The sequence below is a fragment of the Chaetodon auriga genome, chromosome 10, assembly GCF_051107435.1.
Source record: "Chaetodon auriga isolate fChaAug3 chromosome 10, fChaAug3.hap1, whole genome shotgun sequence".
NCBI classification, from domain to species: domain Eukaryota; kingdom Metazoa; phylum Chordata; class Actinopteri; order Chaetodontiformes; family Chaetodontidae; genus Chaetodon; species Chaetodon auriga.
Window position 1 is genome coordinate 9,198,086 of NC_135083.1, and position 10,567 is coordinate 9,208,652.

Here is a 10,567-nt window from a genome sequence, read left to right on the forward strand (position 1 = left end):
CTGCTAGGTGTTCATAAATAAAAGCTAATGTGAACATATTGTGAATTATTGTTTTCAGTAATTGCAGATATCTTGAAGTCTCTAATTGCCTACGTGTTTGTCCTATATGTATTAGTAATGCATCTAAACTGTCTAGTCAGTCAATCAACAGCTGCCACGTTGTGTCACTCACGCGCACTGACGCACAGTCTGTGATTGGCTAATGAATTAAATCCCAGCTGGTTTGGGCGGTGCCATCTCCTGTGTGGCTGAGCCGCGCGGACAACAGAGAACCAACTGGAAGCCGTTCATTGAGTCATCCCAGCGCAGGCTAGCGCTACGTTAGCCTGAATGAGCCGCACCATCGTTAGCTCGCCTGGCGTTCAGTCGGCTGCCTCAGCCACTTAAATGCACACTTGAAGCTTTAAAAGTGGCTTTCCAAAATGTGAAACTCTTTCTGCATTGTGTGAACCAGCAGGGAATCAGACAATCACCAAGTGGTGCAGCGGACGTGGTGGCTTTGCAATAAGGTAAGATCAGATAGCCAATATTTACAGTTCGGCAAGCTAATTTCAGAATAACTGCAACAAATATTATTAAACAATATATTCTACGTTAAATATCGCCAGAACGACGCTGTCGCCGAGTTCAAAGGACTTTAAAGATACACAGGACAGAATAGACTATGATACACATTGTTAGCTTTGGCTAGCAGCTAACTATCGACCTTAGCCAGCTGCTAGTTGGCTAATTTTGTGTGGTGCTGATGCTGAGCTAGCTAAGCTAACGGTTGAAGAAGCACATCTCAGTCGGACTAAAGTGTGTGTGTGTGTGTGTGTGTTTTTAAAGCTTTTCTAACGAGACTGGTTGAATATAACATTTGAAGAACCGCTACTGAACTACAAATTATGAGAACAACTCAATACAGAAGTCAAAATAATACATCTGTCGTCGCAGAGGATAAGAAGATAGCAATATAAAGCAGTTCAACATCTTAAAAATAATCTAGAGCGAAATTATGAACACTCTGACACTATCCCAGTAAATACTGAACATAATGCTTCATGCTAGTGAATAGTGCATGGTTTTGGATGGGATGCCTTTATATTGTACAGATGTTCTTGTTTAGGCTGCTTTCTCCACATACAGTAATAGTTGCACCTCCAGCTGATGCAAGTTATGCCACGGGTCTCTAGGGACACATGATAAATAAAGCTTTTCTCAAAGTATTAGAGTATTTGATGATTCTGCCTGTGATGATCACTAAGAAGTATTTAAACCTGAAGTTTTATTATACATTACTGTTTTTTTTATTTCTCTGAAGGATCATGTGGTGGGCCTGTCCATTCCTGCCTGCTCTGGTGCTTCTCTCAGAGCTCTCTGTTGTGAGAGTTCAGACAGCGCCATGCCAAACCTGCCGGAAACTCACAGAGAGTTTCATTAAGGTACTGCACTTAAGTTGGTTCATGTTTGTCTTCCTGAGCCAAGTTTTTCAATATTCCTGAGTCCTGAGATTTTCCTTTCTTTAGGGCTTGGAGAAAACGGCGAACAAGAACTTTGGGGGTGGTAACACTGCCTGGGAAGAAGAGAAGCTAGCTAAATATGCACGCAGGTAAGAGAGAGTCTCAACTGAATCAGACCTACACAATACTGAGCTTCTTGAAAATCATATCTTTTCATTTGTTTATCGGATTTATGGGGACTGGGCAGTTTATCAATACTTGGTGTCACAAATGCCAAAGACTAACAAATGCAAATTGTCATAGAAAATATATTTTTGTTGTTACATAACCAACTTTTTTTTCTTTATTTTATCTTACTGGAACTATCCTGAATAATGTGATTCAGTTTTGGAAGTCGTTTGTCTTCCTGGCACAAGTGTATGATATTTTGTACGTGTGAATGATTACACAGTACTGTCTATTTTAAATGTAACCATCCGCAGAGAAGAGTGAAACCTCAGTGGACCAGAGCAAGGCTCCACTATTCTTTTGGGGGGTGGGGGTGGAACAGCTTCTGCTCTGTTCTTCTACTTTGATCTTACATCTCTGATTCCTGGCCTCTTGTTTCAGTGAGACTCGGCTCCTGGAGATAGTAGAAGCTGCTTGTGAGAAAACAGATTTTGAATGTAACCAGCTGCTGGAGCAGATAGAGGACCAAGTAGAGACATGGTGGTTCCACAGGTAAATGTTATATGTGTATTAAACCCACATATATTTTTTTAATCCGTGTCGGGCCAAGCTGTGTGTGTAATATTACTGTGCCCCTGTTTTAACGCCATGACTGACGTGATATGTGTTCTGTAGGCAGCAGGAGGCACCAGACCTGTTTGAATGGCTGTGCATAGAGGAGCTGAGGCTCTGCTGTCCACCTGGACGCTTTGGACCTGACTGCAAAGGTGTGAGAAACATTAAGAATGAAACAGAAGCTTCCTGATAGAAGTTTGGAAAACCTTTCCATACCAAACCTCATTTATTCACAGTTGTCTCACATGAAGAATAATTTAAACTTCATTAAGATGTAAAAATTATCATGCAAGTGTGAGAGTTCCAGAGCACCACCGATAGCATGTTTATCCAATACAGAGTGTCCATCCGGACCTGGTGGTGTGTGTGGAGGTCTGGGCCGCTGTGAGGGTGAGGGGACTCGCCTTGGAGATGGAGAGTGTGTGTGTGATCCTGGATACTCGGGTCATCTGTGCCAGAGCTGTGCTGATGGCTACTTCAGAGAGAAAAGCTCCAATAACAGCGTAGGAGCCTGTGCAGGTGCACCAGATTCAGACAATTGCTTCAACCCTCTACATGGACGTAATTCTGCTTCGAGGTCATCTAAAATCAACCCTCTCACTGTCCCCTTGTCTTTCATCCTGTCTAGCTTGCTACCACTCCTGTAAGAAATGTACAGGGCCACAGGACTACAAATGCCTCGACTGCAAACCCGGCTGGATGCTTCACGACAACAAGTGCGTGGGTGAGTGTGGTTTGAGTGTGGCCATGTAGTAACATTTCATTGACTCTGTGCCAGTTTTCCTGATGTGTGCTGTTTGATTGCCCTTGTATGTCTCTTAGACATTGACGAGTGTGGTACAGAGCTGGCTCGTTGTCCGTCTAACACCTACTGTCACAACACAGAGGGGTCATATGAATGCAGAGGTATGTTCTGTGTAGTTGCTGTTTAAAATTACTGCTGTCAGTGTACTGTATTGAACTGAAGTACACTTCCTTCAAGATGTATTTATATGTAAGTGTGAGAGGCACACTGAAAACTTAATTGTGACAATTTCACTGTTATTTATACAATATAGTGTTTAATGCCCACTTAATATGTCATGTTGACCACTTTTCTTGTATCCAGGCTGTGACCAGGCGTGTGTGGGCTGCATGGGTAGCGGTCCTGCCCGCTGTAAGAAATGTTCACGTGGCTACAGATTGCAAGGAGCAAAGTGTCTCGGTAAGGATATACCACTTATTCACTGAAAGTCTGTGCCTCACCTCTGTATCTTTTCCTGATTTACTTTAAAATGTTTTTCTTTGTTTCCTTGTGCAGACATAGACGAATGTAGCGAACGTGCAATAGCATGCCCTGGACTCAATGAGGCCTGCATCAATGAGGAGGGCTCCTTCCACTGTGACTGCGCAGATGGATTCATCAGAAGAGATAGCATTTGTGTTGAGAATAAGCCTCCCGGTGAGTAGTCGTAGCAGTAAATATACAAACAAATACATTTTGGCAGCTTCTAGGATCCGTTGGTTACATGTCTTTTCCCCTACCTCCTCAGCGGGACCAGAGAAGGGGCTGTTTGACGACATAACAGATGAGGAGGTCCTTGTGCTGCAGCAGATGTTCTTCGGCGTTGTAATCTGTGCTCTGGCTACTCTGGCTGCTAAGGGTGACATGGTTTTCACGGCCATTTTCATTGGAGGTGTGGCTGCTATGGCCGGATACTGGCTGACAGAAAAGGGAGACTACATGCTGGATGGATTTCTGAAGGGTCGCTAGACTCCCTGGGGCCACGACTTGAGAATGGAGCTCGGAATACCACCCAGTTAAGACTCATCTGGGGGCAAGAAACTATCCCTACAATTCTAGCTTTTCAGGGATTTATTTGGGGAGTTACTTGAAAGGGCTGGGGTTCATTTATGTTTATGAATAGGATAATGCAGGAAAAAATGAGAACTTGAAGGCTGTGAATCTCAAAGAGGAATAGCAAAGCAACACTGCACTGATATAAAGGAACTGAACTCAATCCCGTACCTCAACTTTGTTGGGAACAAGGGTGACATGAAGACCACTACTGATTGTTAAAATCTATTATGCATTTGGATGTCTCATCTGGCCTCGATGTTGCTCAAGAAATGATGTCGTTTTCCTCCACACAATCAAAACGTCCTGTCGTCATCTCCATCATGTGTTTCGTTGTCTCAACGCTGTGAAGCCGAGGTTTTCCCATAGACTGAATGGTACGTAAGTTTTGGCTGTGCCAGGTTAATGTAACACCTAAGCTTCTTGCATTGGGCATGGGGCTCGATAAGGGAATTTTGGGTATTTCCTCAATCACCCCAAAAAGAAAGCTCATGGAAACTCTGGGATATGTCCATTCTGAACCACTAGTTATTTATGTTCCCAGAATGACTTTTTACCTCCTTACTTACTGAATGATTCCTTTTAGTACTAATGCATGAAAATAGGATTTGAAATGAGAGGTACTACATTGTATGTATTTATTTATTTATTTATTGTCTTACTATGGCATGGAAGACTGACTTCAACAGCTTCTGGAACACATACATCACTGCTACTGACCATGAGTGTGTGAGGGAATGTGCTTAGATAAATACCAGCTCTAATGTGGACGATTAAAGCCATTTTCTGTTGCCTTTATTTTGAAAGCAGTATTTATTGGGAAGATGTTTATCATATTTTGCTCTTGACATTTCCTCCGTGTATTTTTGTGTGCATTTTCAATGCAGTTTTTAATCTGTTCCATAGTACTTCTAGCAGATCTAGTAGCATAATGTTAGAAAGCCACCGAAGCATCACTTCTTACCGTCCATCTAATTTATCTTTGGTTTTCCTTGTCTGGAAAGTTGTTCGGAGTCATTATTCATTATGGATGTTTGCTTTACAATAAAAATCTGTCACTCCTCATGTTTTTTTTTTTATTTGAAGTTTTAATTTTATAGTGTAAACTTTCCTCTGCTCTTTACACAAACAGGATGAGGACAAACATAGTAGCTCATGGTCAATAATTTTCTACTTTCTGTTGCATCATATATTATAAGGCAATGACTGGAAGAAATCGTTAAAGGGGAACTCCACTGATTTTACACATCAAAGCCTGTTTACATGTCTGGAGGAGTACTACTGCATGCGTGAGAGGTTTTTTTGTGTCTCCACTGGGAGTTGCATGAAATTGGATTTAAAAAACATAATTTGGGGCAGAAGTTTACATGTTTGAAAATGATCTCAGTGGCTCCTCATCTCTGATTGAGGCTATCAGCTCTTGGCTAAATTTGCAGCTACTGGCATAACACACCCAGAAGCTCCAACAGAACTGTTGGTGGTCGGGTTGCATTGTGGTTAATGTAGGCCACTCCGTTTTGATGAGTAAGAAGGCTTGGAATTAAAATAAAAGATAGACTACCTTTGGTTCTGCTGTATCAATTTTTATACTTTTCAAAAGAACTGTCAATCATTAGTCCAACAGTGTTTGCAGGAGTGCAATGCTTAAGTCTTAGATTTACCGTGTTAGAACCCACAGCAGCAGATAAGAGAGCATTAGTCAAGTAAGATTCAAAATAAAAGAGCATTCTTTTATATTCAAAAGGAAGGTGAAGAGCTTCATTTGGTTCTTCCCAGTTTAGAAAATCCTTGAAATGTCTCTGTGAAGTTCCTTCAATGGCTATCACAGCACTTCTTACATGTCCTATCTATGCTGCATCCCATTTTCACCTGACCCTCATCCATCCCAAAGTGCTGCAGCGAGGCCTGAGTGTTTTGACTCTGGACGTTGAGATTCAACCTATTTCAGTGTTCCCCTCCAGTTAATGGGGTTGAGGCGCAGCAGCTCTCTCTCCTTCAGGGCCTCCTGGGAGCGTGTTAGTGCTCTGTCCCTCCAGCTCTGCTCCATTAGCTGTGCGCACGCACGCACACACACACACACACACACACACACACACACACACACACACACACACACACACAAAGAGGAAAAACCTCAAACACTCCCACTGCATTGTAACCTGAGAGCAGTCAACATGCTGGAGCATTTTCAGGACACCATTGTATGGGGCAGAAACATAAAAGCATCAGCAGTGGCTACATAATGCATGTGTGGGACTATACCCTCTTGTTCTCATCTCTGTAAGCTGTCATTGCTTTGCTGTGCCGGATCCTTTGCTCTCTGTCGCTGGACAGGGCAAGGCGGTCCACTTCTCGGACATACTCCGCTTCCTTCACTTTACTGGTCAGCTGCAGCTTCACTGCTACACGTTTCTCCTCCATCTGCCTCTTTAACTGCTCTCGCAGTTCTTTCCTGCAGGACAAATGACAACTTCTCTCTGTCACCAATGAACTGTAAGAAGCATGCATGCAGTTTGTTATGCATCCCTGCTTTAGGAGAGATTTAGAGGATGACTACCTGTACTCTTCTCTCTCGCTGCTGGTTCCATAAAAGGGTTTTCGCCACACTTGGTGATACCTAACACATTGATCAATTACAAATCAGTGACTTTGAACACATCAGTAAAACAATCAATTTCAGTGAGGCGTTGCCCAGATGCTTCTACCTGTAATGCTCTCTCCTCTGCATGAGGAGTGTCCTCTGGTGGTTGTGGTGGTGAACAGCTGGCGTCTCCAGACTGACGGTGCGTTTATGGACCAGTGGTGGATGTAAAGGGTTCAGTCTTGGAATACTCTAGGGAGCAGATTTATGCAAGTATTTCCTTTTTTTTTAACCTCAAAGCCAACACTATCTCCAAATGTCAGCTGATAACTCAAGAGTCAATCTCTGCTCACCTGATTGCTCGTCCACAGTCGGGCAGAGTCTGAGATGATGGGAAATGTCATGGGAGTGAGCACCAGGCAGCGACTCTGCCGAACAGGAGGTGTGTCGTGAGGAATACACACTGGTGTGGAAGCTGCACAGATGGCTGCTGTGGTGAGGAAGATTGAGACAAACAGAATCACAGCTTTCTGCTTAACACGGTGACACTAAAGCAGACAACAAATGGAAAAACAAAGCTGTTTCCTCACGCAGTTTCATTTTGTACTTCAGGTTCTTCTGCTCGCCCAGCAGAGAAGTCCAGTCTTAGTGGGACGAAACCCTCCAAAGTGTAAAATCCTGCACGATTTAATTATCCTCTTCAAGTTGCAATTCTATAAGCAGCAAATCATAACACAACTCCATATGTAGATATAGAAGATTAACGTACTGGTGCTAGTTAGAGATTAAACCGTGACATGCCTGTGCATTCACTGAGTGTTTTGCGGTGGCAACAGTTGCCTTGGGAATCAGGTTACCCCCACCAAAAGAAGGCTGCTGCGTGGAATGTGAGGCCGTGCATCAGTGCTCTCACAGAGAAAGATCATCAGTCTGTGACGATGGAATAACCAGACACAGTATGAAGACGTCTCCAGATGGCTCAAGAAAAGCAGTCACATCGAATAATAGCACGCATGAATCAGTTCAACTTTTAAGACACTTAAAGCATTTTATTACACAATGAATAATACTGTTTAAAGGACCCTGGCATCTTCATAATGTCACTGTATAATTTTTAAAAAGTCAAGTTTAACTTCATCATAATAATCCTGTTAGATGACTGTGGGGGTTATGTAACGGCTGATTTTCTTGTCTGTGCCAAAACAAATCCTCCACGCAGTCCCTCATGCTTTGTGCTTCAGATTCCGAGTGTTTCATGGTTCTCCCACAGCCAGGCGTGGTATTTGTTTAACTTGTGATCCTCAGGTGTCACCTTTGATGCAAAAAGACCACATTTTGCATTAATTGTCATTGCAAAGTAGTGTAGTAGTAGTAGTAGTAGTAGTAGCAGTAGTAGTAGCAGTAGTAGTGGAGACTCACCTGTCTCCACTCTCCCACACAGAAGATCCTGTAGGAGTCATTGCCATACTTCCCAATGCCATGCAGCTCGATGGGGTATCGCCACTGTTTACTTAAATATTCATCTAAACAGGAGAAAAAGGATAGTGAGTTTTTTCTGGCCACTGATACTGCTTCATATATTCGGATTAAAAGCGTACAAATCCACGGTGAACGGTCAGCAAATATATTGACAGGATCGTTTGATTTCTAATATTCATGAGTGATTGTGTAGATGATTTCATTGAAAATCAAGAATTCACATTCACCTGAGAAGCGGATGAGTGTCTTGGCTCTGAGCTCATACAGGCCGAGCGGCTTCATGAGCTCAGACATGGGCTTCCAGTCGGCCTCCCGGGTCACCTCTGCAGACGGGTAACGCTCAAAGAACTGCCACAGCACCGGTATGGCCATCTTACCTGGAGTATTGTGAAAGAAAGCGATGAACACTGGACAATATTGTTGCAATGCCATGTCTGTATGTATATACTGGATCTTACCGCTGGTCTTATTCAGAAAAATGGTGGCCACCAGGAGCTTCCAGGGGTCGTGGAAAAGGGTTTCCTGTACGAGGTTGTAAGGAGAGCGAGGGGGTGTCCACTTCTTGAAGGCCTTCCTCCTGGGTGGGCTGAGGACTGTGGACAGACAGTGTTCATGTCTTCTAAAGCCCAATACAACTTTATGTCATACATGTTCAGGTGTACTTTTTGTCTCTGATATGCACAAGCTTTCTCTGCTTCTTGTCTTAAAGGAACAGTTTTGACATTACCATCTCCAGGGGATTTCTTGCTGAAATAAAGGCTTGTTTTCCGTTTGTCATCCACGCTCTTGGACTCTAGGCAGACAAACAAGGAAACATTACTATATATATATATAGTAGTATAGTACTATGTATATAGTAACTTTATAACTGGAAAAATGTGCAGGAAGCAGAAACCGGCTAAAAAAAACTGGTTTGTTACAATGTGAAATTGTGCTGGACTGTATAATATATATAAAAGTATATATAAAAAAGTAAGATGATTCAGAGAAAACTATCCTTGGCTGCTACTTTTACAAGCTGTCAGACAGTGTAGATCATACTTACTATTCTGGGAATCTCTCACTGGTGTGCAGCTCCCACCGGTGATGTCAGGTAACAACACCTCCTCTTCCTCATCCCGGTGACTGTCAGCAGCGGTGTCGGGTTCAGAATTAGGCTTGTTGTCACCTTGCCTGTGAATCTGTGTCTCATCTCCGCCTCGCTCATCCTCACCCTCGTTCTCGCTCTCAGTGGCAGGTTCAACACTTAGAGTCGGGACAGAAGGCTGCGAGTCGGCCTTGTGAGCGATCAAGGTGTTTTGTTGGTTACTGGTGGGAGCCAGTCTGAGCAGCTTCTCTCTCAGCAGACCCACCCTCTGAGGGCTCCTCTGCAGTGTGACATCACCCGCTGTGGTTGAAGGTGCACTTTGTGCTTCTCGTACATGTGGGATCTCCTCTGGTACAAAGTCAGTATTCATATGTGTCGTATCTTCTGGACCCTTTACTTTTTCTCCTTCAGTACTTCTGAGGGGGGAAGAGGCTCTTTTAGATTTATTTGAAGGCGGATCCAGTATTTCTGTTGCGTCCTCCTGCGGCCCATGTGCATGCTTTTTCCTTCTTCTCCTCTGTTTCGCTTGCGAGGGAGCGGTGGCATCTCCGCCTTTGGATGCAGTGAAATCAAAAAGGCTTATGTCCAGGTTCCCTTCTCCGTTTTCTCGGAGGAAAGCGTGCAGGGACGCTCTTGACCGGAACTTCTGCCCTTGGGGACTTTAACAACAGAAAGACCATTCAGACACTGATATCACTGAATGTGATTAGCCATGATGTGAGGTATGATTACACACAGATAGAATTGCAAGAAAGCACTGACTCACCTTGTGATGTAGACGTCCAGTTTGCCTGCTGTCTTGCCTGCTTTCCTCTGCCTCACCTCTCTGATCCAGCCAGGAGGCATCGTGGAAGTGTGGCACGAAACATCCTTTTGACTTTGGCTATTTATGTCTTCACTGGTCTCCAGCTGGATATCACAGCTCGTAGGGTGCATTTTGAAAAGTATGATATGGTGCCTGAGCCTGGTGGATAAAGTTGTGGATTCTGCAGTGGTGATTGCCTTCAGCTCATCGTCCAGCAGCTGACTTTTTAACTTCTATCAGTGTCACCTTTACCTAGAACTTAAAACAACAACAGACACATGAAATCTCATTGTGCGTTGTAAATAAATGATAAGTATCATCACGTAACATATCGACACTGAACAGCAGACGTTCACAGAAGCAGCAACGCACAAAAAAAGCAAATATAACTGACTTCTTCAAAGGTTTACATGACATACATGAATACTACTGCTTCCTTCCTCACAGTCGCCGAGGACAAATGCGCTGACCGATGTCTGCACCCCGTCTTCCCGGTTACTTTCTGATGTCAACACCGGACTGGAGTGTGCTTTCGGCTTGCTTGGCACACAGG

The 10,567-nt window shown here is 43.6% G+C and overlaps 3 protein-coding genes across 3 annotated transcripts; 1 reads left to right on the forward strand and 2 right to left on the reverse strand.

The window, feature by feature from the left end:
• Nucleotides 1-250: 250 nt before the first annotated feature.
• Nucleotides 251-5,629, forward strand: creld1b (CRELD disulfide isomerase 1b). The gene is made up of 11 exons (XM_076741829.1): nucleotides 251-509; nucleotides 1,304-1,424; nucleotides 1,509-1,591; nucleotides 2,052-2,162; nucleotides 2,286-2,377; nucleotides 2,565-2,744; nucleotides 2,854-2,949; nucleotides 3,048-3,131; nucleotides 3,334-3,429; nucleotides 3,526-3,666; nucleotides 3,758-5,629. Exons 2-11 carry the CDS (start codon nucleotides 1,308-1,310, stop codon nucleotides 3,976-3,978), a joined length of 1,221 nt encoding a protein of 406 aa, XP_076597944.1. The 5' UTR covers nucleotides 251-509; nucleotides 1,304-1,307; the 3' UTR covers nucleotides 3,979-5,629.
• A 275-nt stretch (nucleotides 5,630-5,904) lies between these two features.
• Nucleotides 5,905-7,302, reverse strand: LOC143327477 (uncharacterized). Its single transcript, XM_076741830.1, has 6 exons — nucleotides 7,234-7,302; nucleotides 6,997-7,133; nucleotides 6,768-6,895; nucleotides 6,620-6,679; nucleotides 6,325-6,514; nucleotides 5,905-6,112 (listed from the first exon to the last, which is right to left on the reverse strand). The coding sequence occupies exons 1-6, from the start codon at nucleotides 7,241-7,243 to the stop codon at nucleotides 6,002-6,004; spliced, it is 636 nt and encodes a 211-aa protein (XP_076597945.1). The 5' UTR covers nucleotides 7,244-7,302; the 3' UTR covers nucleotides 5,905-6,001.
• Nucleotides 7,303-7,664: 362 nt separating this feature from the next.
• Nucleotides 7,665-10,566, reverse strand: mbd4 (methyl-CpG binding domain protein 4). The gene is made up of 8 exons (XM_076741200.1): nucleotides 10,434-10,566; nucleotides 9,976-10,272; nucleotides 9,168-9,868; nucleotides 8,850-8,915; nucleotides 8,581-8,715; nucleotides 8,350-8,499; nucleotides 8,063-8,166; nucleotides 7,665-7,955 (listed from the first exon to the last, which is right to left on the reverse strand). Exons 2-8 carry the CDS (start codon nucleotides 10,143-10,145, stop codon nucleotides 7,881-7,883), a joined length of 1,401 nt encoding a protein of 466 aa, XP_076597315.1. The 5' UTR covers nucleotides 10,146-10,272; nucleotides 10,434-10,566; the 3' UTR covers nucleotides 7,665-7,880.
• Between the last annotated feature and the right edge of the window lies 1 nt (nucleotide 10,567).

What these genes read in the sequence shown, in the direction of transcription:
- creld1b (XM_076741829.1), top strand. Translation starts at nt 1,308, where the DNA reads ATGTGGTGGGCCTGTCCATTCCTGCCTGCTCTGGTGCTTCTCTCAGAG. An exon ending in CAGCGTAGGAGCCTGTGCAG is followed by an intron (nt 2,745 to 2,853) that starts GTGCACCAGATT and finishes CATCCTGTCTAG; the next exon opens with CTTGCTACCACTCCTGTAAG. An exon ending in TGTTGAGAATAAGCCTCCCG is followed by an intron (nt 3,667 to 3,757) that starts GTGAGTAGTCGT and finishes CTACCTCCTCAG; the next exon opens with CGGGACCAGAGAAGGGGCTG.
- LOC143327477 (XM_076741830.1), bottom strand. An exon ending in GACTGTGGACGAGCAATCAG is followed by an intron (nt 6,896 to 6,996) that starts GTGAGCAGAGAT and finishes TCTGCTCCCTAG; the next exon opens with AGTATTCCAAGACTGAACCC. An exon ending in ACAGAGATGAGAACAAGAGG is followed by an intron (nt 6,113 to 6,324) that starts GTATAGTCCCAC and finishes GCGTGCGCACAG; the next exon opens with CTAATGGAGCAGAGCTGGAG.
- mbd4 (XM_076741200.1), bottom strand. Translation starts at nt 10,145, where the DNA reads ATGCACCCTACGAGCTGTGATATCCAGCTGGAGACCAGTGAAGACATA. An exon ending in CAAGAAATCCCCTGGAGATG is followed by an intron (nt 8,716 to 8,849) that starts GTAATGTCAAAA and finishes GTCTGTCCACAG; the next exon opens with TCCTCAGCCCACCCAGGAGG. An exon ending in GACACTCATCCGCTTCTCAG is followed by an intron (nt 8,167 to 8,349) that starts GTGAATGTGAAT and finishes TCTCCTGTTTAG; the next exon opens with ATGAATATTTAAGTAAACAG.